At 51.7% G+C, this 25,896-nt stretch overlaps 11 protein-coding genes across 11 annotated transcripts; 6 read left to right on the plus strand and 5 right to left on the minus strand.

Annotated features, from left to right (window-relative positions):
- Nucleotides 1-330: 330 nt before the first annotated feature.
- CPAR01_00740 (mannosyltransferase) lies at nucleotides 331-1,702 on the plus strand (the record flags this gene model as incomplete). The annotated part of the gene is made up of 3 exons (XM_060485030.1): nucleotides 331-1,043; nucleotides 1,094-1,364; nucleotides 1,421-1,702. The coding sequence occupies 3 exons, from the start codon at nucleotides 331-333 to the stop codon at nucleotides 1,700-1,702; spliced, it is 1,266 nt and encodes a 421-aa protein (XP_060355887.1).
- Nucleotides 1,703-2,000: 298 nt separating this feature from the next.
- On the plus strand, nucleotides 2,001-4,759 carry CPAR01_00741 (FHA domain-containing protein; the record flags this gene model as incomplete). Its single annotated transcript, XM_060485031.1, has 5 exons — nucleotides 2,001-2,178; nucleotides 2,235-2,294; nucleotides 2,349-2,431; nucleotides 2,483-2,634; nucleotides 2,686-4,759. The coding sequence occupies 5 exons, from the start codon at nucleotides 2,001-2,003 to the stop codon at nucleotides 4,757-4,759; spliced, it is 2,547 nt and encodes an 848-aa protein (XP_060355888.1).
- Nucleotides 4,760-4,964: 205 nt separating this feature from the next.
- On the minus strand, nucleotides 4,965-6,179 carry CPAR01_00742 (uncharacterized protein; the record flags this gene model as incomplete). The annotated part of the gene is made up of 1 exon (XM_060485032.1): nucleotides 4,965-6,179. One exon carries the CDS (start codon nucleotides 6,177-6,179, stop codon nucleotides 4,965-4,967), a length of 1,215 nt encoding a protein of 404 aa, XP_060355889.1.
- A 2,138-nt stretch (nucleotides 6,180-8,317) lies between these two features.
- Nucleotides 8,318-11,368, plus strand: CPAR01_00743 (uncharacterized protein; the record flags this gene model as incomplete). Its single annotated transcript, XM_060485033.1, has 1 exon — nucleotides 8,318-11,368. The coding sequence occupies one exon, from the start codon at nucleotides 8,318-8,320 to the stop codon at nucleotides 11,366-11,368; it is 3,051 nt and encodes a 1,016-aa protein (XP_060355890.1).
- A 2,326-nt stretch (nucleotides 11,369-13,694) lies between these two features.
- Nucleotides 13,695-14,100, plus strand: CPAR01_00744 (uncharacterized protein; the record flags this gene model as incomplete). Its single annotated transcript, XM_060485034.1, has 3 exons — nucleotides 13,695-13,864; nucleotides 13,921-14,029; nucleotides 14,080-14,100. The coding sequence occupies 3 exons, from the start codon at nucleotides 13,695-13,697 to the stop codon at nucleotides 14,098-14,100; spliced, it is 300 nt and encodes a 99-aa protein (XP_060355891.1).
- Nucleotides 14,101-14,695: 595 nt separating this feature from the next.
- On the minus strand, nucleotides 14,696-15,204 carry CPAR01_00745 (uncharacterized protein; the record flags this gene model as incomplete). Its single annotated transcript, XM_060485035.1, has 2 exons — nucleotides 14,696-15,026; nucleotides 15,167-15,204. The coding sequence occupies 2 exons, from the start codon at nucleotides 15,202-15,204 to the stop codon at nucleotides 14,696-14,698; spliced, it is 369 nt and encodes a 122-aa protein (XP_060355892.1).
- A 472-nt stretch (nucleotides 15,205-15,676) lies between these two features.
- CPAR01_00746 (uncharacterized protein) lies at nucleotides 15,677-16,308 on the minus strand (the record flags this gene model as incomplete). Its single annotated transcript, XM_060485036.1, has 3 exons — nucleotides 15,677-15,731; nucleotides 15,797-15,939; nucleotides 16,018-16,308. The coding sequence occupies 3 exons, from the start codon at nucleotides 16,306-16,308 to the stop codon at nucleotides 15,677-15,679; spliced, it is 489 nt and encodes a 162-aa protein (XP_060355893.1).
- A 110-nt stretch (nucleotides 16,309-16,418) lies between these two features.
- Nucleotides 16,419-16,910, minus strand: CPAR01_00747 (uncharacterized protein; the record flags this gene model as incomplete). The annotated part of the gene is made up of 3 exons (XM_060485037.1): nucleotides 16,419-16,702; nucleotides 16,753-16,772; nucleotides 16,876-16,910. Coding segments are annotated over 3 exons (339 nt in total), but the record flags the coding sequence as incomplete, so codon positions are not given.
- On the plus strand, nucleotides 16,452-16,778 carry CPAR01_00748 (uncharacterized protein; the record flags this gene model as incomplete). Its single annotated transcript, XM_060485038.1, has 1 exon — nucleotides 16,452-16,778. One exon carries the CDS (start codon nucleotides 16,452-16,454, stop codon nucleotides 16,776-16,778), a length of 327 nt encoding a protein of 108 aa, XP_060355895.1.
- Nucleotides 16,911-19,709: 2,799 nt separating the features above from the next.
- Nucleotides 19,710-22,222, plus strand: CPAR01_00749 (uncharacterized protein; the record flags this gene model as incomplete). Its single annotated transcript, XM_060485039.1, has 6 exons — nucleotides 19,710-19,917; nucleotides 20,028-20,349; nucleotides 20,496-20,760; nucleotides 20,840-21,192; nucleotides 21,311-21,592; nucleotides 21,685-22,222. The coding sequence occupies 6 exons, from the start codon at nucleotides 19,710-19,712 to the stop codon at nucleotides 22,220-22,222; spliced, it is 1,968 nt and encodes a 655-aa protein (XP_060355896.1).
- A 425-nt stretch (nucleotides 22,223-22,647) lies between these two features.
- Nucleotides 22,648-23,862, minus strand: CPAR01_00750 (amidohydrolase; the record flags this gene model as incomplete). Its single annotated transcript, XM_060485040.1, has 1 exon — nucleotides 22,648-23,862. One exon carries the CDS (start codon nucleotides 23,860-23,862, stop codon nucleotides 22,648-22,650), a length of 1,215 nt encoding a protein of 404 aa, XP_060355897.1.
- Between the last annotated feature and the right edge of the window lie 2,034 nt (nucleotides 23,863-25,896).

The raw sequence follows: 25,896 nt of genomic DNA on the forward strand, positions 1-25,896 counted from the left end.
AGTGACTCGAAGTGATGTTCGAGGTTGTGCAGGGTCAGAATTGAATTTAGTGGGGTCGGCAGATGGAGCACCCGGGGCGTGGGCCCAGCACACTCATCTGGGCTTCTGGGCCCAGGGGCTGGCCGGTTTTGCCCACGTCACTCAAATTTCCCATCATGGCAACATGGGGATTTGAAGCTTCAACCCCCGAAACTCACATTCGCTTCAGCGCACCGTTTCTTTCCGGGCATATTCAATGGCTTTCTGGGTAACTCCGCTCGAATAATACCGTCTGATTAGATAGCCGACAATTCTGCGGCGAGACACATCTCACCCGATTCATATTCCAGCATGGCCGGCCTCGACGCGTTCTTCCGGCCCGTGCCGCTCTTCGGCGCCGCGGCGCTCCTCCGTGTGGCGATGCTATACTACGGCCTGTGGCAGGACGCCAACTCCGCCGTCAAGTACACCGATATTGACTATCTGGTCTTCACCGATGCCGCTCGCTTCACTGCTCAAGGGCGCTCACCCTACGATCGCGAAACTTACCGCTACACGCCACTTTTGGCCTGGATGCTTGTGCCTACGGCGTGGCAAGGATGGTTCTCATTGGGCAAGGTCGTTTTCGCGGTCGCTGACTTGCTGGCCGGGTTCTTGATCGTGCGCATTCTCGAGAGACGTGGCGTGGAGATGGGGAGAGCACTGAAGTTTGCCAGTATCTGGCTGCTGAACCCCATGGTCGCAACGATCAGCACCCGTGGGAGCTCGGAGGGACTCCTGGGTGTGTTGGTCATGGCGCTGCTTTGGGCTGTGCTCGAAAGACGGACAACGCTGGCGGGGCTGTTGCTTGGCTTCGGAGTCCACTTCAAGATCTATCCATTCATCTATGCGCCAGCAATTGTGTGGTGGATGGATGAGGAGATGCTCGGCCGAAAGGGGGCAGATCCCGCCCAGACGCAGACTATTGGCGAAGCCTTGGTCAAGTTTGTCAATGCTGAGAGAGTCAAGTTGGCCGCCGTCAGTCTCACGACCTTCATGGGACTCAACATTGCCATGTATTCTATGTAAAAACCCAAGTGGCTGGCTATTCCGGGCAGTGCTAACCGCCTCACAGCTATGGCACGCCATTCTTGGTGCACACCTACTTCCACCACGTCACCAGGATCGACCACAGGCACAACTTCAGCCCTTACAACGTGCTATTGTATTTGACGTCCGCTTTCCCGTCCACAGCTACCATCCGCATTGAATCTATCGCCTTTCTCCCACAGATCCTGCTGTCAACAGTGCTCATTCCGGTCATCTTAGCAAAGAGGGACCTTGCAACTTCGATGATGGCTCAGACCTTTGCTTTCGTGACCTTCAACAAAGTCTGTACAAGCCAGGTAAGAGCAAGCTGCCACTCAGTCGGTCTCACAAGCTGTGGCTAACATTCGAGCAGTATTTCTTGTGGTACATGGTCTTCCTGCCCATTTACCTCCCCGGCTCAACGTTTCTCACGAACCCGAAGCTCGGGGCGACTGCTTTGGGCCTGTGGATTGTGTCCCAGGCTGCTTGGTTACAGCAGGGCTTCAATCTAGAGTTCTTGGGCATTAGCACCTTCTTCCCAGGCTTATTCGCGTCATCCGTAGGATTCTTCCTCGTTAACTGTTGGATCCTGGGTATCATGGTCAGCGATGGCGATTCAACAGCCTTGGTGACAGGCGTCAAAGCCAAGCAATAATATCCGCAAGATGATGTAGATGTTGTAAGGAGACGAAGATCTAGTAACATTGAAGATCCCATCACATTGTGAACCAGACTTGATACCCGCGTAACCTTGGTCTATTGGTGAATGTTGTCGAGCCTTGATCCACACCCATTGAGCCAAATTTCGTCTAAGCTAATTCACAATCCTTTGGATTAATCTCAAATGCATGCAAGAGGTATTTGACTGATATTGCGAAGACCGAAAGGGAAGCTCAAAGGGGGTGTGGTTGTTGCCTGAAAGTGGACACGTGATCCGGCGTCACTTTCCCGCGATGGAACGCGTGTGGGCACACGACCTTCACCCATCCTCTACCCCAACTCCACCCCGTCGCATTGCGCACCATTCTCGGCTTCAAAGCCAGCACCCGGACCGCGCGCCAGTCCGCGGCACTTTCCTCCGTAGACAGGTCGTAATGTGGCTATTAGAGACTGACGGTAATGTCTTCGAAGGTACATCTTAATCTACCCCACTAATTGTGCGAGATGCTGACGCGATTGATGTCTAGGGCGACGGCTTTGGCTCCGGCCAGGCAAACGATATCTCTTCGGCCGAACGGACTCGGAACGTATGGTTTATGACTGGTTGAACACCTTGCACGAACTTCACTGACGGTTTGCAGCCGGACAACTGGCCATCTCTCATAAGACCATCTCGCGCAAACATCTGACCATCGAGGTCGACAATGTGTCCGACGGCGATAGCGTACGTAGGCGTAATACGATTGGCTAGTGCAATAGCTGAATATCTTCCTAGCAACATCTCTCCCGCCGATCGACCGTCACAATCGAAGACTTGGGCACCAAGACCGGGACGACTGTAGACGGGCACAAATACAAGGGCGAGAAGCATGTCGTGGCCGCAGCTTCAGCAGAGATTAAGATGGGTGGCTGCCCTGACATGTTCCGGTAAGGGTCTTGTCGTTCGAAGATGCGGGAAGCTTGCTGACGATCTTCTAGTTTGACCTGGCAACCTGTGGCGCTCACGTTCAGCTTCTCAAGCCGAGAAATGCAGTCCGACCCCTTTTCGCGACTGCGTGTCGACCTTGAGCAGCTCGACGTGAAGTTGTTGGCGGATTATAACATTCAGCATACAACACACGTTGTCACAAAGAAGCGCAACACTTCCAAGGGATTGCAGGCGCTGATCAACGGAAGGTACATCGTTGCAGACTCCTTCGTGGACGCCATTGTCGCGGCCGCGACACCTCCAGAAGACGACGACATTACTGCATCCTCTGCTTTGGAAACGGACTTTGATGGCAACTGGCCAGATCCGTTGAATCATCTGCCTCCTCGCGGTGGCGAGCCTGTCGAAAGGCCTCCATCCGCGTATGCGCCGGACGAGGCCCGCTTGGAAATCTTTGAGGGGTATACCTTTATTTTCTACGACAAGGGACAGTTCGATAATCTTCTGGCGCCTATCACCAACGGCAAGGGCAAGGCTCTATACACAAAGGTCGATCCAAAGTCAACAACAGTGGACGACTTCGTTCTCTACGTTAAAACGGAAGCTGGCGAGAAAGGCCTCGGTTCATTTGACGACGGTAGCGAAGGACGAGGTGTCGTAGTTGTCCGCTTCGTACCGAACAAAGGTGACGCTGTGGATTGGTATGCCGACTTTTTCACTCAGGTCTCTCTCCGACTTGATCACAGACCCATCGAACAAAACGAGTTCCTCGAGGCCATCCTCATCAAAGATGCCAGCATATTGCGCCGGCCTTTGGAGATGGACCCGACGCAGGGTCCGGCAAGCACAACACCGCAAGAACAGGTGGCAAGAGTTGACTCCAACTCAATGGATATAGATCAGCCGACTACGTCACAGAATACGCTACAAGAGTCTGCGCCCACGCCTAAGCCTTCTGCTACCAGAAGTCGGGTGCGGAGGGCACCGACGAGACGCTTTGCTGGATTTGACGCGGATGATGATGATGACGACGCCTTCACTCCTTCAGTGGTTGAGAGCAAATCGGTCGAGGCCGAAGCTGAGGACGAAGGATTGTTTGTTTCTCAAGACGCGCACGCGTCTAATGATGTAGCCGAACCATCACCAGATACGAACAGACGATCCCAAAGGAAACGCCCTGCAGCGCAGGACGATGACATTGAGGATATCATCCCGACAGCTGCCGCAGTGAAAAGGCGAAGGATCGCCGCCGGAGAAGAGCCTGTTCCGCGAAACGAATCACCCGAGCCCGCGGAACGCGAGCCAAAGCCTGCCCCCAAGGTCAAGAAGGTGAAGAAGGAGATTGATGTTCTAGACGTCGCCCGCCAGCAGAGAGAAGCGATGGAGGCCCGCCTCAAGGCAGAGAAGGAAGATTTGGCCAATTTGCCTGACGATGTTGACTTGGAGCAAATCCGCCGGTTGCATATCGTCGAGGAGATGCCTCTACGTCAGCCACCAGCCAACAGAAGTCACGATAAAGATGATGAGAATGGCAGGTGGGATCCACGGTGGAACGGGAGGAAGAATTTCAAGCGCTTCAAGCCGCGGGGTGAACTCACGGGGCGGCCACCTCAAAAGGTCATCGTGACCCTGACGCAAGTCAAGCCCAAGGAATTTGGTATCGGAGACGATTACTGGCTAGAGGACGACAGCCAGCGCAAGAAGAAGGGCAACGAGAGCCAGAAGAGCGGCACAGCCCAGGACGAGCCTGCGCCCCCGCCACCGCCACCACCTGTGTCTCGGCCTACGTCGCGACAACAGCGTGTTGTCTTGAGTGATGACAGTGAAGAGGATGAAGACATACCCGATACCCAGGCTGAGCCCGCACCAGAGCCAGAGCCTGCACCTGAACCTGAGCCGATGCCGGCGTCACGGTTGAGGAGTACGCACGCGACGACGGCTACGAAGTCACAGAACACCACGCGGAGCCAGTCGACGAGACAAACTCGCGGGAAGAGGGCCGCGCCGGAACCTGCCAAGGAGCCGCCGGCGAAGAAGCCGAGGGCCACGCGGAAAGTCATTGAAGTTGCGGATAGTGACGACAGCGAAGATGAGCTCAAGTTCAAGTTTGGCCGGAGGCGTTAAGGCGGCACAGGGAGGGAGGGTGGTAATGATGATGTATGACTTGCATTCGCGACGGGCGCTGCTTCTATTGTTAGGGGTATCTCTCTATCCGTATTCTGCTTGCACGCTCGACTTGTTTAAATACAGGCGTCTACTGCCGCATCTTGCTTGTATGTGCCTCTCTCAGGACCAAATCTTATGTGAACATGAAACCAGACCATATACATCAGTCCATCTCGTCCATCGCGCTCGGCTTCGAGCCCTCTTCCTCATCTACCAACAACCCCACGAGACACGCGGAGAGCATAGTCTCGTAATTCACCCAGGGATGAATCTCCCCAAATAACTTCGTCCCATCGCGCCCCGCGCCGCGCAGCAACTCGGGCTCGCCAGCCGGGTGGTACGGCAGATACGGCGTGATGTTGTACACCCTCCCACCCAACGCCATCCACGCGTCCTTCCCCTTTCTCCCCGTCATTTTTTTCAGCATCGAGGGTGTGACTTTGAGGTAGGGCGTCGAGGGCGGAAGGTTACGCAGGTCCGCGTTGGGGCCAGAGATGCGCGCCCAGTCGAGCGGGGAGTGGCCCGGCGTGAGGATGACTTTGCGTGTTGGCTTGGGGGCCTTTGCGGAGTGCGTTGGCGGCGGCGCAAGGGAGGAGCCGAGGGAGGAGCTTCCGGGTGCCGGGCCGCGGTTCGGTACGGGGCCACGGGCGCGTTGGGGGGAGTTCATTGCTGGGAAGGCGGCTAGGCGGGGAGGGACTGGGCCGCGGGGTGTTTGGGCTGGTGGCGGCATCATGTTGGCTGAAGTCGTTGATGGCGGAGGAGGGGGCGGCATGCTTCCTTTGCCGAGCGTGGAGCCGGAAGAGGAAGATACTGAAGAGAGTGGTGCGCCGAGGGTGGGCGGTGCCATTGCCTTTGAGGGTTCTTCAAGATTGAAGGAGGGTACGGGCGCGGCGTGAGCGGCGGGGGTTGCCTTTGGTGTTGTTTGTTCTTCGGCTTCTGGTTCGGTTACCGTGGGCGGCGCCGGAGCGGAAGGATTCGGGGATGAGCGGCGGATGACTGGCGGAGGAGGAGGAGGAGGAGGCATAGAGACGGCGGTCCCGGTTTTGCGCGGTGCCGGTGCCGTTGCCGGTGCGGCGACGGGGTCATCGGGGAGGTTGAGCGTTGGTGGGGGAGGGGCATCGCGCGGCTGTTCCTTGGTGGAGGGCTCGGGTGCGTGCCTATTCGTGATGGTTGTCGAGGAGGCCGTCGTCTTTGACTCATGTTGGTCGCTTGGCGGTGGAGGAGAAGAGGATTTTGACCGTGAGGAAGGTGGTAAGAGCTTTGTTTCGTTTCGCCAGGCGAGGAGGAAAGGCGGCATGAAGGGGTGTATCCATGGCGGAGGAGCGACGATGACCCAGACGAAGGAGGCGAGGATGAGGGAGACGCCGATGTAGCCCATGATTGCGACCCGGTGATGGGCCGTTGGCCACGGCGGAGGTGATGGGATGGGAGGAAGAGAAGTTGAAGGAAAGGACTAGAGAAGATATTGAAGCGTAGTCGAGGTTGTGGCTGAATACTCAGATATGGAAGCTGCGGTTGTGGTCGTGTCTCTTTCCCATGGAGGTTCTGCGCAAGATGGGAAATCTTTGTCAGCTTGCAGCGGCTGCAACATTGACTTCGGCTTTCCGAGGCCGCTGAGTGGTGCAAGCTTTAGCTCGCGGGCTGCTAAGCGACAAGGGGGGCACGGGGTTCACTGGCGGGGTTCGAGCCTTTTTCAGGCTGTTCAGTAGCATGACGCGCTACGGGTACAGTACAGTAATGAAGAGGTGCGCAATTCAGGTGCAGTGTGCAGGAGGGAAAAGTGAATGATGAGGTAAGCGGTGCAGAAAGAGTACGTACTCAACGCTAAGGTGATTTGAGCCGGGCAACCAGCCAGACCCCCGGGACACGGTCTGACGGGTAGGAAGAAAAAAAAGAAAATAAACGAGATGGAACCACCCGGACCCCGACGCCGACCAAAACAAAAATAAGCCAGACACTACCATTCACAGGTCCACACCACACCAAAAGTCAAGAGAGGGGAGGAGAAAAAAGGGAAAAAAGCAAAGAAGATCGAAAGGTGACATGTCACCGCCGCCGGGTCCCGCTAACCACTCACCATTTGCAGACTAGGGGAACCTACTGCCCGCCCGAATCCTCACCGATCACAGCCTACAGGGACTAGGTGCCGAGGCAGACAAGGCAGGGTTGGTGGGTTTGATGGTCGTCTTTTGTGCAGGATGCCGTTGTGTTGAAGCCGCAACGCATGAATAAACAAATGCCAATCGAGATGAATGATGGGGAAGGATGGCGATAGGAGGAGCGCGAATGCATGGTCAATGGATGCAGGAATAACCACAACACACAGTCTCTATACTATAGCACCAAAGGTTGAGGACCACACAAGACGCGGCACAATAATAGAAGCGTGGGCCGCGGTCGTGAACGTGGTTCCTGTGGTTCCTGTGTTTCCCGGTGTTCTACGGATACCAAATCGAGGCGAGTCCGAGCTGGGGTTCTTCTGGCAGTGTCAACGATGAAGAATAACGATGTCATTTTGCATTTCTGCATCTCTCGTAATTATCGTCTCGTTCCGGACAGGCATCATATGGTTCCTTGTCTCTGCTCTTTGCCTTACCCTTTTGAATGACATTCATTCTTCAACTCGCGCCTCCTTCCTCCCCCTCACCTTCATTCCCGCGTTTCTTTCTAACCTGAACACGTCTACTCTTGTTCTAGGCTTAAGCACCTGACGGCACATGTCTCACATCCGACATTACTCCTGTTGATCACGAACGCATGTTTCAATCGCAACGACGTTTGATATCGAGTCTATTCGTTTGAAATCATCTGGAACGAAACAAGGCGCAAAGACACACACCCACAACATACACGAACCAAGAAAGAAAGAGAGGCAGAGACAGACACATGCACACGACAACCTCATTCTCTGGCTCTCCTATCCACACCGAGCGACTCTGACCGACGGAGTTCTCCCACCCCCGGGCCACACACGAAAAGAGCATACGAAAACCGGAAAAAAGAGATCAGAAACAGTAGCGATATTCGACACACACCGCATCGTGGATTCGTGCCTCGTACCGGAATTACAGGCTCTTCAACAACCCTCGCCCAACCTTGCCTTCGAAAAGGGACCCCCTCAAAAACAACCCCACTGCACACACCGCAGACAAGATTGGCCTTGCGCGGGACCCCCCTTCTTCAGGTTTATTTCCAGAATTTCCAAGGGACAGCCCGGGCCAGGGGTGGACACCGGGAGAGAAAGACTCCAAGAGACTCCAGAGTCCAAGAGAGAGACACACAGACGGCCAGGGACGAAGCCAAGCACCGCCAGGGACGTCCCAGCACAGAGGTCTTTCGTCCAATGTCTCGAGCACCACAGTCAAGTACCTTTCCCCGAACCACAACCTCCTTTTCGCAGCGCTCCCTGGGGGAGGTACTTCCTCATCTTTAGCACCAGCATCTGCAACCGCACCCGCACACCCGCACCTGCAGGTACGTACCCGCAGCCACGGCTAGGTGCTGCCCCTTCAGAAAATGCGAGCGCTCTCCTCCGTGGGCGTTGGCGGCGGCGGTGGCAGCGACACCAGCAACAACAGCAGGAGGAGCAACAACAATCTTTCGACTGCTCCCTCGGCTCCGTCTCCCTCACCTTCACCAAGGCACGCCGGCGATTCATTGACATCGCCGCCACTGAAAGGCACTCACCCACGCACCACCACCACCACCAATACCAAGCGTCCCCAGCAGCAGGGCAACAATAAGCTCCAACAACACCAAAAACATCTCGTCGTTCAGCAGGGCAAGCAAACGCCCGACTCGTCCCGAACTAGGAGAAACATCAGGCCATCCATCTCACCCGCCACCCGCATCAACCCCGCCGCATCTGCTCATCGTCCATCATCCAACTCGTCCAGACCATCTGGGACGACGACAACGACATCATCCCGTCCATCGGCTGCTCCCTCGGGTTCCTCTGGCCCTGGTGCCTCTGCTGCTCCAACCTCCGCAACATCGTCGCCCGCCGCCGTCGCCGTCGACCGCAAACCCACGGCGGCCCAGCTCCGAACCACAAATAATCCCACATCGACTAATAACACCAATCCCGCCGCCGTCGATCGCTCGCCCACCCCTACCGCCGCTGCTACTGCTGCTACCACTACCACACGCCCACCACCACGGCCACTTACCGCTGCTGCCACTGGCCCACCAACGATAAACGGGCCCCGACGCATCACAGCTGCTGCCACCAGTGCCAGCACCACCAAAACAACCACCACCACCGCCGGCCCAAACACAACATCGTCACCTTCACCTCCCACCAACACTACTTCTTCAACGCCGACAACAACACCAGCACCACAGCCCGCAACAACCCCAACGTCGACGCCACCCTCAACCTCGAGACGACAGCCACCTGCCCTGTCCTCCAGCTTGCGCACACCCCTCCGCACACGAGACCAAAATGTCCTGAACCCCTCTCGACCTGCAAACGCCGCGCGAGCGAAGCCTTCGCCTACCCCGTCGCCCACAATCGGCACATCACCAGCGTCCGCTTCCGCTACCTCAACACCCACCATGCCCCCCTACGAGAAAGGGGGCAGCACGACCTCTCGCCAACCGGCGATGCCTTCCCTCAGCGCAAAGGCAATCGGTCGAGCTCCTCTGACCCCGAAAGTCGCTGCGAAACCTTCACCCCCGGCCGTCACCCCCATGGGTCGTCGCCGCAACGACAACACAAGTAACAACAACACAAATTACCCCACACAACCGCACATCAATGGAGGGGGTGCGAGGGACGACCTCACAAGCCCTGCGCCTTTCCTCGCCGCGAATAATATCACACCTCGCACCGGCAGTCGCCAGAGCCGTGTGAGCAGTACCAACACAACCCCGAATGGCACTCCGGACCCAGACAGGAACGAGTGGGATCGCCAGCCGACACTCGAGCCTCCGAGACGACAGGTCGTCACCTTCAGCCCGCCTTCAAGCGTAAGCAGCAGGAACGATGCAAACGATTCTAAGTTTTTCTACGCCAGCGAGGCAAAACCATCGCAAGCTTCCCAACCGAAAGCTCAGCCTCTCAAAGCCCAGCCCAGACCTCTAGCTCCTCAGCAGCGAAACTCGACTTTCATGTACGCCAACGGCGGTGCTGTCGAAAAGAACAGGCCTACGTCACCTGGTATTGGTTTCACGCCTGTCCTGGCGCCGTCGCTTGCACCGTCCCTCTCTCCGCAACTTGCGCCGGCGCCGGAGCCACCATCGAGCAAGTTCTTCTACGCCAATGGAGCTCCGAATTTACAGCCTGGTTTCCGGCCCTCATCTGCAGCATCAATGACGGGCTCAGTCACTTCGGCGTCGAGCAAGCTGCATAGGACATCAGCAGGTTCAGCGAATGGCTTCCCTATGGCCCAGCGACCGATATCGCCAAACAAGCCATCCCAACCTCCGATGTCCGCACCATTAGTCAAGAGCAATAGCATGCCGCCTCACACTGTTGGCCGTGCCCACATGACTAGCCCTCCGCCGCTCGCGCCGCCGTCACATAAGCGTAGGACGAGTACCGACACGCTCTCACAGGTGGCAAGTCAGGTTGGATCAGAGGCACCAGCGACAGATGCCATGATCATGTCCAGATTCATGGCTTCGCAAACATCGACGCCCTCCGAATTGCCGTCTCCGACAGTGCCGAGTTTCTTTGCGCAACAGCCGATCACGATTGCGTCAATAATACAGGCAGCAGACGATCTGGAGGAAGAGGAAGAGGAGGATTCGGCTGATGAGGAGAACGACCTCGAAGACCTTCACAGCCCGACCAAGTCATCTCACGGAGACCCCTTGAACGACATGGTTCTCAACGCGAGAAGAGAGCGCAAGGTTCAGGATCTTGAAATCACCAACGCGTCTCTTGAGGCAATCAACAGGTCGCTGGAAAAGCAGTTGCGGAAGCAGACGGCAGAACTCAGGAGGTACAAGAGGCTATCAAGGTCCGGACGTCTGTCCGTCCCTCCTTCGGGCGGGTCGAGCCGGATGACTTCTGCCGACTCCACTCCTGCAGGCCTAGGCATTGAAGGACTGGACTTGTCGGATCTCAGCGAGGAGGAGGCGGAGGAAAATATGGATGATTCCATGTTTGAGTCTTCAGAGCTTTCCGAGACGGATTCAATGTCAATATCAAGTCCCAAGGAGGATCCGGAACGAGACCTGCGTCGCCGGACTCGGGATGAGAAGCGCTTGCAATTGGATCTCTCGAAACATCGGGAATTGCTCGTCGACAGCCAAAAGATCAACGTGAGCATCAAGAGATGCTTGAATTGGACAGAGGAGCTTATCAAGGAAGGCAAGAAGGCCCTCGAGTACAACGTCCGCCCTAGCGACGTGGAGCTACCACCGCGGGTGCTCCGGCCGGCATACCTTGAAGAGAACGAAGATGCAGAGAAGGGGCAGAAGGATGAGTTCACAACCTCATTACCGAGCAGTCCGTTAGATTCCCCGAGGAGTCTGTCGCCCCACTGGAGCAATCCGCAGGACCGCGATAGCGGCATCGAGCTGCCTGCGGACGAAAAGAAGTACAACACAACAACATAATCTACGAAGCAGACCGGATCTCATCCCCGCGGCCTGGACGTTGCGGCAGCATCGCACAACATCACCACTCACGGAACACATAATTTTCCTTACAAAACATTTTACTTTTCTTGCATGGCACGGGGGAATCAGTCCAGGTTTGGGATAAGTCGGAACCACGGCGTTTTCTTTTGTTTTCCATGGGAGGGCCTTTGAGAAAGACAGGGGAAAGGTTTCATCCCAATCGGCGGCGGCATTGACTCTTGTCCCTTCAGAGGGGCCATCACGAGGGACCTGCCGCATACACACACTGCTTTTATTATACCTACTTTTTCTTTCTAGTTCTCTCTCCTTTGTCACACTGTTTTTTGTGTACCAACAGATACCCCAAAGCATTTTACATATAAACAACGGAACATAAAGGGGCGGGCCGAATGAACAATGTCTTTCATGGCCGCGCTTAGGTTTGGTTTGGGAAACGTTTGTTGACTCTTGCCCGAATTTATGGAGCAGAGCACAGAAGAACGAGACAGTGGGAGGAAGACGAGACGGGTCCAAAGCCCAAGCAGTGGCGAAGCCGATTTGTATCATAGCAAATTCAAGCCAAGAAGGCCGGTAAAAGACCTGGCGATAACTTTATCTAGTGCGCATTAGGTTCTCTATGTGACATGCCGAAAGTATAAAAGGTATAATTGGAGCTGACTTCGAAATCGAACGCCACGCCAGCCACGAGGTTTACTCTGTGGCTGGTTGTACTAGACACTGGAGATTATGATAAGGGAAGGAGAATTTGCGAGATTGTGAGACATAAGGTTGCCATTGTCCGAAGGGATGGACCGAGCTACTTTGTTTTTTTGTTTCAACGTCTTGGCGTGCTAGTTCTCAAAGGAGGCGGCGGTTTTCTCGACGGTCTCACTGGAGAGTGGGTATCAAGAGTCAAGTTTCCCCTTTGAGGTCGCTTGAATGTCCATCATTTGAGACGTTGCGGCGTCGGCTGCATTATAGACTTGGTAAGACCGAAATCCGGGGAAGGGATACTCTAGAAACAGAGCTTCAAGCAGATATTGCTGTCCAATCCGGGTTGACACCTCTACCTGCCCATTCAATGCTCCTGGTAATGGTCCAAGGTCACGGAACCCCGGTCGCTAACAGTCATGAATCTGCTTGACTGACAGGAATTGTATTGTGGACTCCCCTGTTTAAAGGATCGATGGCGGCGTGAGCAAAGATTATGTCAAGGCAATATCTACAGCGACCCTTACAGGGACTCACAGATGAGAATCTGGAGACGAAGACAGCCCACCTTCGTCGGGGGCTTGCGTGCGTTTGTCCTCGTTGGGAATAGCAGACTTGAGGGGCAGATTCGGGTTGATTAGGGCAGTGATTCAAGCTTCTGAGATCTTATTCTGCTGTTGGGTGGTATTTGTCTGTGAATATGCAACTGGTAATTAGGGATGGTGTTGCTGGGTAGGTCTCGTTGAAGGCTGAAAACACCTTGTTGATTTAGGAGATTGGCGACCGCCAAGGTAAAGCATCGTGCTGCCCAGATATCATGGGCATCTACTTTAAACCAGCTCTTGGGTCAAATTCACGGTTGGTTTCCCTGGAACAGTAGTGGTCTTTTGGTGCTTATATCAAAGTCCTTTGAAACACCTCGTTATCCTTGCACGACTACTATGCCAACCTACCTGATTCATCGTGCAGGTGCTTTACTACTCACGATGTCTCTTCCCCTTTACGCCTATATACCTGAGAGGAAAACTTCGATAAGTTAAAGGTTATAGTATTGAGTCTCTAGATGTTGTGTATTGGGTCGGGCTGTATGACCCGGTTGAGGCTGGAGCGGTAACCAATCCTTCATAGTGACGCTGAACTCATGGTTCATCGCGTTCATCGATAGGACTGAAAAGGTGTGCTTTTGCATGTGCGAAACTGAGACAACCGAGGGAGAGATCAAACCAGAGCGCATCCGATTCTTCCTGGTGGCGCTGTATGCCTGTCGGGTTGGTTGATGCGGTTGTTGGCCTCCCGCATATGCAAGGTGATAATTTGCCCAAGGCCGCTTGTCCAACTCAAACTATCTGAAGCGCGAACCTCAGCGGGGAAGCTTAAGGAGTACATGCAAAAATTTCCATTGGATAGCCTCCAGTCTTTTTCAGAAACCTGTCGATGAGGGGTAGACTGTACGCAGGAAGCTTCGCTACTTGAGCTGTAGGTGCTTTCCTTCACATTTAAAACCCCTTGATCTCCTCTGAAGTTTTCAACCTGTTTTGGACCTGTATCGCACTTCCCCTCCTCGGTTTGCCTTCATTCGGCTCAAGAAGCGGTTTGGCCCGTCCTTTACGCGATGGCTACTCCAGATAGTATCAAAGCCGCGAGAGAGGCGGTTGAGAGCATTGCCACACAACATGGCCATGTGGCCGAAGACAAATTGCGACAAATTCACCCTGACTTGCGCCGTGAGATTGAGCAAGCATTATTTTCGAAGGATCTGATGATCGGATCCAGCGTCATCACGTACGTTTCTGGGTGACATTGGACCTTGGGGCCACATACTAACCACCAATGGCCAGACTCGCAATGAATCTGTACTCCAGCAAGGCCCGCTTCGTTTTCGAGCTCCTCCACAATGCCGATGACAACAAATACACCAAGGCCTCAATCTTGGGCTCCAAGCCATTCGTGTCTCCCCGGATCGTGGTCGAATGCAACGGGGTTCTGAAAACTAACAGGGTTGCCCAAACACCTTCTAAGGGCGAGGCACTACTTACTTTTGTTACTTTTGCTGCCATTTTTGAGGAACATCCGACGAATCCAGATCGCATTCCACGATGGCCACGAAGAACAAGCGTCCTCGGTGACTTATGACCTTACTCGGCTCGAGCCCAGCCATGTGCTGCAGAAGATGATCAAAACCGAAAAGGCGGCTTTCGAAGAATCCGTCCAGTACTTTCCAACCTTTCACGATACAGTGCAGCGGTTGTAAAAAGGACGACGATAGGACCTACTCAAAGTCAGAGGAGGCTTTCCAGACGTACTCGAAGTCCGAAATTCATCCTAGCTTGTCCAATCTCCGAGAGATCGGTGCCCACCATCGAGCCTCAAACAGTCTTTGCTTGTCTCCCAGTGAAGGCGCAAACAACGAAATTCAGGTGGCCTAGCTGGGAAAGCACCTAAACGACTTTTACAAGACGTTTTCCTCCCAACGAGCCAGCGGTATGGAGCAAATGGGTTCAACCTCACAAAAAGATGCTCCTGCCTTTAATCATCATATCCCTAGTTTTCAAATCACCGAAAAGGAGCCAAGAACGCCGTAGAAAAGCAATATTTTCACTATCTGTTCGACCTCTACCCGTGTGATGGGACACAAACGTTCAGGCCACGAGCCTCCATCTCGATGTCTTTCAGCAGCTCCTTTGCATGACCGACGACTCCAACGTACGCCATTTCCTTCAGGATAAAGTAAGCCTTGCTTATAATGTCGTATATGGCGAATAATGTAGTATTCGAAGCGTACACAGGTAGTAGAATCCGGATCACAACGGAGCATTGATTGGCGGCCCAGCGATCGAACTTGGTGTCATAAAGACACCGATAAGTCCAGAGAAGGACTACCATAGACTTTGCGTGGTGGAGCTGAAGAGACCTGGCGTCCCAACCGTCCAGGTAAGGCGTAGTACTGTTACTTTTGTAGATAGTAACGACCTTCAAGGCGATGGATTCGTAGCTCACACTTGCGGTTGTTAATCATCCGAGCTACCTCATTATCGAGAACCTAGCGAACCAGGCAATACGATGAGACTGATCGACGAGACTCACTGGAGTGAAAGAACCGATGAAGCGAAGCTATTGCCCATATCGAGATGATCCGGCAAGGCTAGTTTCCACTGACGCAAAAGTCTGTATACCGCAACACAACGTGCAGGGTCTAGCGGAACCGCACTGATAAACTCTTCCATGATTTGGTAGAGGGAATATTTCAAACCAAAAACCTCTAATTGATAGGGTGCCTCGAAGATATGAGTTCTTGGGCTCGGTGTGCGCAAGTCGTTCCAGTGACTTTGGTTGTCAACGATTTTCGTGACGAGCGGCTTGCAAGTTAAGAACCTCGCTGAAACTGACTCGGCAGCTTCCCTGTACACCCATTTCCTTTTGGTTAGCGGCACTTTCAGCCAAGCATATAGCTATTCAGAGGATCAAACTGAAACGTTATGGAGAGCTCGTATGCCGGAGGAATGAACATACATGAAAAAGCAGTAGAACCCCCAGTTGATGTGAGAAATAGTATGCCAGTCCCTCATTTGACTTGGTGTGCCCATGTCGGAAAAGTTAAACACAGTAAAGTCGCCCTTTTCGAAGCCCAACTCTGACCATGCCTCCCGAACTAATTTCGGAAGGTTTTCATGAGTTCCAAATGTTACTAGAGATTTCTCGTTGCAGGTAACGAACCAGAGAATAGATGCTCCCTGTAAGAAAGTCAAGGAACCTACGCGTCTCTCTGATTCGAGCAACTGACACGCTTCGTCTGCGAAGAGACGGGCGAGAGCGATAGCGTTTGGATCGAAGGCGTAACACCTTCTGGCTGAATGCAGCTAGGGTCGAACCAGTGTCAGAGGATATTTGCGGAGCCGAACGAAGTAGGGAAGCAGACAGAATATCTAGTAGCTTACAGCGGATACAGTGAGGACGGCGTTGACGAGGAAAGAAGAACAAAACACCTTTCGGCTTGCTATTGTAAGCCCAGGCCCACCGCTACATATGTCTGCAACGAAACGTCCCTTGTCGACTATATTGGATAATGTACTGTCCCAGGTCCAGAACAGATGCAGCAGGCTGGTCAGCGCTTCATCGTCGTCCGAAACATTTGTCCAGCGAGAGACAGGCAAGACACTGCAATAGCCCAAGTTGTCAATGAACCCTGAGCTCTGACCGTCAGCTAGACTAAATTCGCTAGGCGGCATCTTGACGTTTGATAGACTTGTTGGACATCCTGATCTTGATCGTGGATCTATGGTCGGTTCTTGATTCGTGGCGCCGAGGTTTGGACCGAGATTTTGAGACACTGTGTTTTCTATGGGCGAGAAATAGTGAGCAGTCTTTCCCAATGGTTGAAGCCTCTCCACTCATGGAGAATCTCACGGGTTTCTTCGTCTGCCCCTTTAACCATAAGATCCGCATTTCCAATCGACTCGATGGTATCGTCAAGGTCCGTGGAGTCTCTCAATTGGTGTACAAGGTCTTGAACAACTCTGTCCTCGCTCGATTGGATCAACTTCAAGACATTGTGGGCGCTTCGGTAGGCTCTGGACGTGCGAAAAAGTGCCTGCTTCTGGGCCTGCCGCTCAGAAAGTCCCTCTGGGGCTGGGTACACACATGGACACTTATCATTCGTGCATCTGAGGCACCTTGGCCGGGTGCCACTGCACTGTAACAATCAGTCGGAAGTTCTATAAGAATAATTGCTTGCCTAAAGACAGATGATAAACCAGTAACAATGGAAATTAAGGATTCAGAAGTGAGTGACTGACTTTGACTCTCCGCTTCCGACAGGCTGGAAAGGATTAGCTATGTTTAAGTCACAAATGGCGATTTGGAGTGCTTTCCATTACAGGCCGTTAAAACTTGGCTCCTATTTATCTTCGTCTTAACGGAACGAATCAATGCTGGTATTCCGGTGGCAGTGGATGGCAAAAGAGGCCTCAGTTTAGGCCTATCTGCCATGATTAATAAGTGAAAAGGCGCCGGGGGGGGGGGGGGGTTGCCCCGAATTGAAATATATCAATCAGAACTGAATACAACGCAGAGAGAGGCCACTGGGTATTCCGCTCATTGAAAGCCGCTTTGTACAAAAAGCGCAGAAAGATAAAGCAACCAAGCTGGCAGAAGGCGTGAATGCGGAGATTGTGTCTTATCATATAATGTTAGCTTCGCATCCTGAGGCTCATAGATCATCCCTCCAACAGTCCAGTCGATCATGCACATTGCTTTTTGAGTGGTCCTGTGGGAGGTTGATCGTTTTCTCTGGTGGCGCAGGTGACTCTCCGCCGTAGCCGGCAGCTGGAAAGGCACACTGACTGACATGACGACCAAACGTAAGCCAGACAGGCGCAATGTCATTAGATTTTACACAACTTGGTATCTTAACATTTCCGGGAGGATGTAGGCAGCAAGTATTTATGGGGTTATTAGCTCTTCAGAGCCGATGCTTCGACTCATAATCCACCCCGTCCACTGCCAACGAAAGACTTCCCGATATGATACTTCGATATGCTCTTAAATATAATTCATCCTGCTTCGCATGTGTCCAACGTGGTAAAGCCAACATCTAGTGCGGCTTCACACAGACTGATAGCACAGCATTCGGTTTCGGGTCATCGGAGCGAGATTGACAAGAGGTGCGTGCATTCGTAGTGCATCATGGCCAAGAGGCTAGCTTCGTCTTAGGACCTTTACCCCGAACTCTCCCTCGAGATGGTCACGTCTGCGCCTCCGCCCCTTTAAAGTAATGGGCAAAAAAGAAAAAAGGAAAAAAAATCTACACAATTACATATCGAATAGTCACACTATTACAGCGTCTACTTAACGCTATAAATACTGTTATTTTGAAATAAACCTCAAGATCTCAGGGTTATTAAATAACCTCTTCATTATCTAAATTCACAATAAACCTCAGTAGCCTCAAGATAAAAAAAACTTAGACAGAATGATACTTCTATGGCATAAGTTACCTAGTACTTAAAATGAGGAACTGTGACCATGCCCAAAATTGACAATCCATCCTCCCAACCACTCTACACAACGCAAAGATCCTCGAGATGGTCACTTGACCAGCCTGGATGTAGACCCCACCTTGTTTTATATATACTTGAATTTCCCTCTTCTACATTGAGATTCATAATAAATGATGAATTTGAAAGATAAACATGAAGCGAAGGTTAACAACGATCTACAAGCCATATTGAACTCCGGATGCTCTACAACGGCACTCAGCTACAGGACTTCGATACCGGCCCACTCTAACCTTATATTCACCTTCTCAGCGCGCCCTGTCAAACGGCTGAGACAGGTAGTCCGGCTGCTGGTCTGGTAATCCAGTCGCAAATGAAAAGTCAGGGTGAAGCTGGCTCGAGTGCCACAAACGTATAAAAGTTTTCTACATAATCAAATTGAACTACCAATCGACTGCAGGCATCTTTGCCCCTCATCACGTCGTCAATGGAATCGCAGCATACTTCTATCTTGCAATCATCTTCAAAACTTGGTTTTGATATGTTAACCGCAATCCTCAAGGTTACTTTAAGTGTCACGATGGTGCAGCCGGGCTCACCGGCTGGCATTGCAATGAGTTGTTGCGATACCCAAGTACATCGCGTCCGGGTCCTCCAATCTCCTCAGAGCGGCCACTTCTCAATACTGTTACACTAATCAATCAATCTTAAAATCTTGTTTGGTTACGCTCCGGTGACGCAATGGCTACATCATGGCTTAGTGGAAGTTGGCAGGAAGGGGAAAGAGGAGAAGAGGAAGCTCCGTTATTGAGTATGCTATACATGCGATAAAGACGTATATCCCAGCCGTTCTATTGCTTGGATGCTTTAACGTTCATATCGAGTCTTTGACGGGTTTTCTCCTTCTTGTTTTGAAGGAGGGGAAGAGGGGACTGCATCGCCTATGGTGTAAAGATCACGAAGAGCACATTCATTATGGACAGAGGCGTCTTATCGGGGTGCGAAGTACAGTTGACTTGGGGCGGGGTAAAGTAACGAATAAAGGGTCGCCTCAACAAATACTATGACTATGAGACACGTCACCCACCAAGCTCAGTGAGTTGCTTGGCAGGTCGTTTATCATCCGCCAAAGGATGAATTCGTTGATTTACTTGCATACATACGCTTAGTACGCCCCTCCTAAGCTGGGCGGGGCTCATATGATTATCTACAAGTCCTCCATCTTTGTTCAAACCCCAGCCTCCCAGAAGCCCATACAAGTATCATCAATCTCCATCTGTCATCTTCATCACGAATTATCACTGCTACGATTACTGGTGGGGCCAGTAGCGTATTCAGCAAACAAAGCCTTCATCCCATTCACAGTTGTCTGATTTGTTTTCTCACGGACATCTGACTTTATCGCGCCAGCACAGTTTGATATCACATTGCTGTGCCGAACCACCGTAGGGGAGCTGCTCTTAAGATAATTTATACAAAGCCGAAATCCACGCAGTCATCACCAGAGCACTGATTGCTATTTTTCAAGGAACGTCGTCTTTGCAGCTAATCGAACTAATCGCCTATCAGAGCTTGCTTTTCCGTTCATCCAATTGCCGCTTGTATGGGTCTCGTCTCCTCCGTGGAGTTGAGTGATGTCGGGTCCATTGAATAATAGGCCGTTGTTGCCGCTGCTCAATGGCCAGCCACATCTCCCCCGGATCGCACTGCACAAACGGAAGCGGACGCAAGTGCTGGCAGCTTGCGACGGTATGTCAATTGTCATTCTCATTCAGACCAAGTCACAAGCCTTCCAGCAGACAACTGACGCAATACCCAGGGTGCCGAAAGCGGAAAGTGAAGGTATTTTGCAACTCTTCTCAATTTCTCTAGCATCTCCCCCAAGCTACGGCGACAGGCTGTGCAACGCTGACTTGACCCCTCATACTAATAGTGTGACGGAGCCCGACCAGCTTGCCGTCTTTGCGTCTCATCCCAGGCGTCATGCATATACACCGTTGCCGAGGGAACAACTCACAGGGAGGCTCAGAAGCGGAAGCTCATTAGTATTTCCGTAGCGCATGAGAACAGCCAACGAGTTTTAGAGTTGATTCGAGAAAATCGCGATGGCGTTGCAGACGACATCACGAGGAAGCTGCAGGAATCCGACGATCTTCAACACTCGATTAACTTGATAGCCGACGCCAGTCTTCTCCTACCAAAATTTCATGAGGGTCAAGGTAAGTTTTACAACAAGTCCAAAGTGGCAGAGCAATTGATGATCCAGCCACTAATGTACGGTATCTGTTTCCAGGAGATTCAAGGCCTGTTGTGGAGTTGAAGTCACAGAGAGGCTGTACCACTGGGCTCTTAGCAGCGAAGTGACTATTTTCGAATGATCCGTTGCATGCACTTGAACAACTGACTTTTTCTCACACTAGTTCTGATACCGACAGAGGTGATGGGTGTCTCCGCCCTTCTGACCACATTATGCCCATATCGCGCTGGACCAAGATTTCTCGAGCCGACACGACATTGACACATCTTGTCAACGCCTTTTGGACCTGGAACAACACTTTGTCGCATCTCATTGATAGAGACCTCTTTGTTTCCAGTCTAGAATCTATCGACTCCAGCGCTAACTCCGATCGAAACGGTCAATTTTGTTCGTCTTTACTTGTCAACGCCATCCTAGCCGTCTCAACGGTATGTCATATTAAGCTCTACCGACTTTGACCGTGGTTTGAAACATCATAAAATGGCGTTCTAATAACTCATGGGGTAGCTATATGCAAACAAGGTTGTATTAGGATCAGTGTCAGCAGAAACAAGGACAACACTGAGCCGCGATTTTGCCGCTTCTGCATTCGAGCTCCTAGAATCGGAGCAGCATATGAGTTCCTTGACTCTACTGCAGGCTGCGGCTGTTTTGTGGACTTTGGTCAGGAATGAGGGATCTGATGAGTCAAAAAGTCGATGTTTGACCCTACAGGGTCTGCTGAAGCGGACTTGGTCGTCTGTTCGCCTGGAGAACACAAGCTACGGTCTCATCACGTCTCCCAGAGAGGAAGGGGGTATTGCAGAGAAGATGCACCAAGCAGATTCCTACATCACGTGGGGGTTCTACTGCTTCTTTTCGTGGGTTCTTCCTAGATTGTTTCGGGTCGGTGTCAACTTGCGATATCCTTGGCTGATTGATGTCATCTCTACCCAGAAAACTGGCCACAGTCACCTCCCCTGAGATGCTGATTCCAAGGCCTCTCATTATGAAAACATTCGAACGTCTAGGCACTCGAGACCATTCCAACTCATGGGATTCAACGTCAAATGTCGGCAAAGATCCTAAAGGCCTCAGAGTATTCGTCGCGGAATGTAACCTTTGCGAGATTATTGCTCAATTCGTCACCGATCATGCTGCGAATAGACTGAATCGTGATCACTGCACGGCACTTTACAACAAACTCACATGTTGGCAACTCTCCCTCCCTGGTGATCTTATGGCGGGAAATAGCGTTCCTGAATCCGTTTTATTCCTTCGGTAAGTAGCTACCGTACTGGCACACCTCTTCATCCTGAATTGAGCAATCATGTGGTCTACAATCATGTATGCTGATGACTGCTTTCTATCAGAGCAACATATGATTTCATCGCTCTGAAAGTCTTGTCCGTTTACTTGAAGCAGCCTGAAACCGATATGCTTAACGCTCATAACGCCGCACTTGCCCAAATTGGCCATGCGGGCTCCATGATGGCTAGCCTTTGCCCCGTTGGTGGTATATCGATGACGAGGCACGAGTACTGGACAGCCGAGTATTGCTTTTCTGTTGCAAAGGATCTCTTGCCTTGGCTCGACTCGGGTATTGCGGTGCCCACAGTACGTGACACAATTGGCAAAGCTTGCTGCATCCTCAGGGATATGTCTGATGCCGGAGTATCAGGCCGCGCACAGGCATTGCTTCTGGATATTACCAAGCAGGCAAAGTCGTCAGGCAAGATCTTAGCCCCTCAGGGCAAGCAGTATGCAAGAGCAGAACTTAACCCAGCAGTTACAATACACGGCGTGCTGGTTTTCGATGGCAAGAATGACCTCATGACCGATTCTACAGAAGGAGCTTTCATAGTTAAGTTCAAGGATAAGATCCGTAGCGTTGAACTCGTGATGAATTGAGTTGTGGAATATTGTCATGTCTGCCACAATGAACGAAAGCCACAGATCGTAAAGGCAACGCTGTCAGCGGCGTTTGTCAACCTTTGTTGCATCTCATCACTTTCATGTTCCAATTCAATGCAAGAGTTTTATAGCTTAGAAACAATGTGGTGAGATGTGTTGTGGTTTATTGAATCTTTCTGGTGCCTTCGACCTCAAGATGACAACTCAGACATACAACTCTATGATGCGGACTGATGGATCCTGTGAATAATCCGACAGTGATGTCGAAAGTGCTTAACCCCCTTGCTTTTCCAATCATATCTAAACAACATGCAGTTTGATCGATTTCAAAGAGTTCGGATATCGTTAAGCGCGATCGACTCAAGTCTTACTTTGATCAAAAGGGACCTCGACGCGCTCCACCAATAGGAGACCCCTTGACCTTAGGCTGAGGTTTGGCGTGTGCAGATATATTCACCCTGGATCCATACTCCCTGAAGCTTTCGGGTGACACTGATGTCTTCCAAGGGATTACCTTCAACAAGTATTAGGTCGGATCTAAGACCACTTCGAAGGATACCTCGATCGCCAAGGCTGAACGCCTTGGAAGCCACGCAGGTCGCAGAGCGTAGAACTTCCAGAGTTGGCATGCCAGCCTCGACGAGCAAGCATAATTCCTCATGAAGACTCTCCCCAAATGGTACCTGGGCCCCTGGAACAACATTCGCTGTTGAACCCGCGCAAATCGTAACGCCGGCTTCATGGAGTGTTCGCACGCTTTCTGTCGCGTTTTCATAGTTATTCCCGACCGTGGCTCCTGGAGCTACATCACAGCTCTCGAATTCCCTGATATTTGTGGCGGAAGTAGGGTCTTGGCTTCGGCTAGCGGTCAATCCGGGGTAATCAAAGGATGATTGTTCCGATGGCACTTGTTTCTTTGCCATGGTCAACGTCGGAATGAATATTTTGCCCTGTGAAGCCATTTCTCCAGCCATCGCCGCATTGATGGGTGCGTCAAGAGGAGCATGGGCAAAGATATCGAAACCGGCCCTCATGCCACGTTCGTAAGACGCTTTGCCAGTAGTACGGGCCACGGTCAACTTGTCGTAGGCGTGAGCGACGTCTACAATGGTTTTGAGTATTTCATCGCTGTGCGAATGCAGACTGACGGCAACTTTGACCAAATCCGCCCGGTCTGGGCCACTCGACTTGGCCGAGACAAAAGCTACTGCATCGTCACGCGTGCGAATCTCCACCGTATTTGAGTTACTGCGAAGACCCGGTCGATGGGTCTCCATTGGTACTGCTTCTGTACCGGAAGAAAGCATAGTAGGCAATTTTGTCTTGCCAGCGGCGTATACGCGAAGAGATTGACATTGCTCATTGTTGCTGCTGAGATCGATGACGGTGGTCACGCCATGGCGCGCGAAGGTATCCAGCGCCGTATTGATACCCTTGATGTTCACGTAGACGTCGATCAAGCCGGGAATCAATGTACAGCCACGGCCGTCGATAACATGATCTGGGTCCTCAATTTGGGAGTCATCCATGTTCGGGTCTTGGATATTGCCAGCCGACCTGGTAAACAAAAAGTTTCCAGCATTTTGAATGACCTCGCCATCAAAAACACATACGTTCTTGATAAGAACCCTAGTCATTGCTTGCAGACTTCGATCTGATGCAATAGACCCGGGTGACGTTTGCGCCTCCAATCGTAATGACTGAGGTTTCGTAGTTGTAGCCTCGTATTCGTAGCAGTTGGCTATTGCAGATGAAAAAAGAGTTCAGAAATTTGTTCGATGGTGATGAATGCCTTTGCAAAGTAAGAACGAGAGTCGAATTGGTAGGACGTACACACAATGTAATTATAGCCGCCACTTTCTAATAGAAACCTAAGGTATGAATGATGACCTGGCGATGAGACGGAACAAGGTTCTGCAATGTTGGTTCTGTCAAGTCACCGTTGAAGCCGACCAAACCTGGACGGTTCCGCCAATCGGAGCCTTCAAAGCTTTTGGACAAGCATCCTTTGTGGGTTGACTAAAAGTGGCGGTTCATGACATAGCTTGGCTGTCGCAAGATTCGCGAGCTAATGCTTGATGATTTCATCAGTGATTGATTCAATGTCATTCATTGTGAAATCATTGACGTGAAAATACGGCACAACCTCGATGGATACTGTAAGCTACAATCTTATTTCTTGGCCACATCTCCTATCCAAACTAAAGCTATTGTGTACAAGGTGTGACAACCCTTGCAGGCCACGGCAAATCTCAATGATTGGCTTGCATGACATTGACCAAGGCATGTGGAATGTTGTCCCCCGCCGCAAGCCGCAAGTAGGGCGGGATAAATTACAGAAAATTTGAAGGTGGAATGGCGTGTTGATCGTTGCCGATCTGTCGTCCCCGCACCTTACGGAATCATCTCCGGCGGTTCTTCTCCAATCAAATACAACGTGCCAACCTCCGGATGGTCGGTGACGGTTCTTGTCTGCAAGACAGCTGTCTCTGGTGCAATGTAAATGACTTGGTAGCCAATATCAATCCCAGCAAACGAAGCTTCATAAGTCACGTCTAGGTACGGAGGAGCATAGCTAAACAATCTTGGGTGAGGCTATCCCAACACATTCGTTACAGTAGTTATTTCACCTCAAACGACCTGACTTATGTAGGTACTAATGAGGTCAGCAGAGTGATCCTTAGTCAAGAGAGCGTACACTCATTACATAGGTAGATATTGGTTTTCTTCTCATAACCGCTCATTCAATATACTCATCAATAGAGACACAATGATCCCTGACTATTTAAGTGATGCTCATTACCTGGAACTTGAGACTGTGGCTGCTACGAATGCAAGCATCGATATCCCATGGCTCGAGTTGACTGTCGTCTAGTTCAGTAATTACATTGACTCCTTTTTACGCCAGTTCTCCCTTACGCGCTTCGAATCAGCTCTCCTGGCTCAGACATGTGGAATCGTTTGCGCCATCATCGTTTCCAAAAGCGTCTCTCCGGTGGCGAGGGCTTTCGTATGCCTGGCCGTACCGTCATACCCGTAATTACCGCCATACTCGCCCTCCACCTAGGCAGCTGCAAAGCCAAATCGTCCTAGATATTTGCCAAGTCTGTTATTTGAGGGGTGGCGGAAGGGCATCTGGGTTGTCTGATTCCCCAAGTCTCCGGAAACGTAATGTCGCTGTGACTTCACTCACTCGGAGACAAATCCTGCAAGGAGCTGCATATATTTACCGCCTCTTCCGAAGACTCTTCTCGTCTGTCTGAGAAGTTTAAGCTCCGGAAGGATTTATCGGGATTTGAATCGAAACCTTCGGCCATTGTGTGCCACCCAGACAGACTACCGCTCCGAGGGCGTGATGATGGTGAGACAAAGACGCTAACGCATATATGGCATAAGAACAGTACATAACCTAAATAGCGGTACCCGGGATCGATGAACAATAGGTTTCTGGCTGTTATTTGGTCTAAAAGTCTACCTGGGCTTCAAATCTCAACTCTTTGACGCTTTGCTTCGTTGACTATTGCATCGGTCGAAGCATCTCTACTATGGCTCTCACAGGCAGCAAGTCGAAGAAACAGCTATCTGCTCAGTTGTTAGCAGATTCACACATTTGCAAAGTCCATCATGTCACCGACTTTATCATCGTTACGGAAGACGTCGACAATCAATTT

Source organism: Colletotrichum paranaense (genome assembly GCF_030867605.1).
Source record: "Colletotrichum paranaense strain IMI 384185 chromosome Unknown Scaffold_1.1, whole genome shotgun sequence".
Classification (NCBI taxonomy): domain Eukaryota; kingdom Fungi; phylum Ascomycota; class Sordariomycetes; order Glomerellales; family Glomerellaceae; genus Colletotrichum; species Colletotrichum paranaense.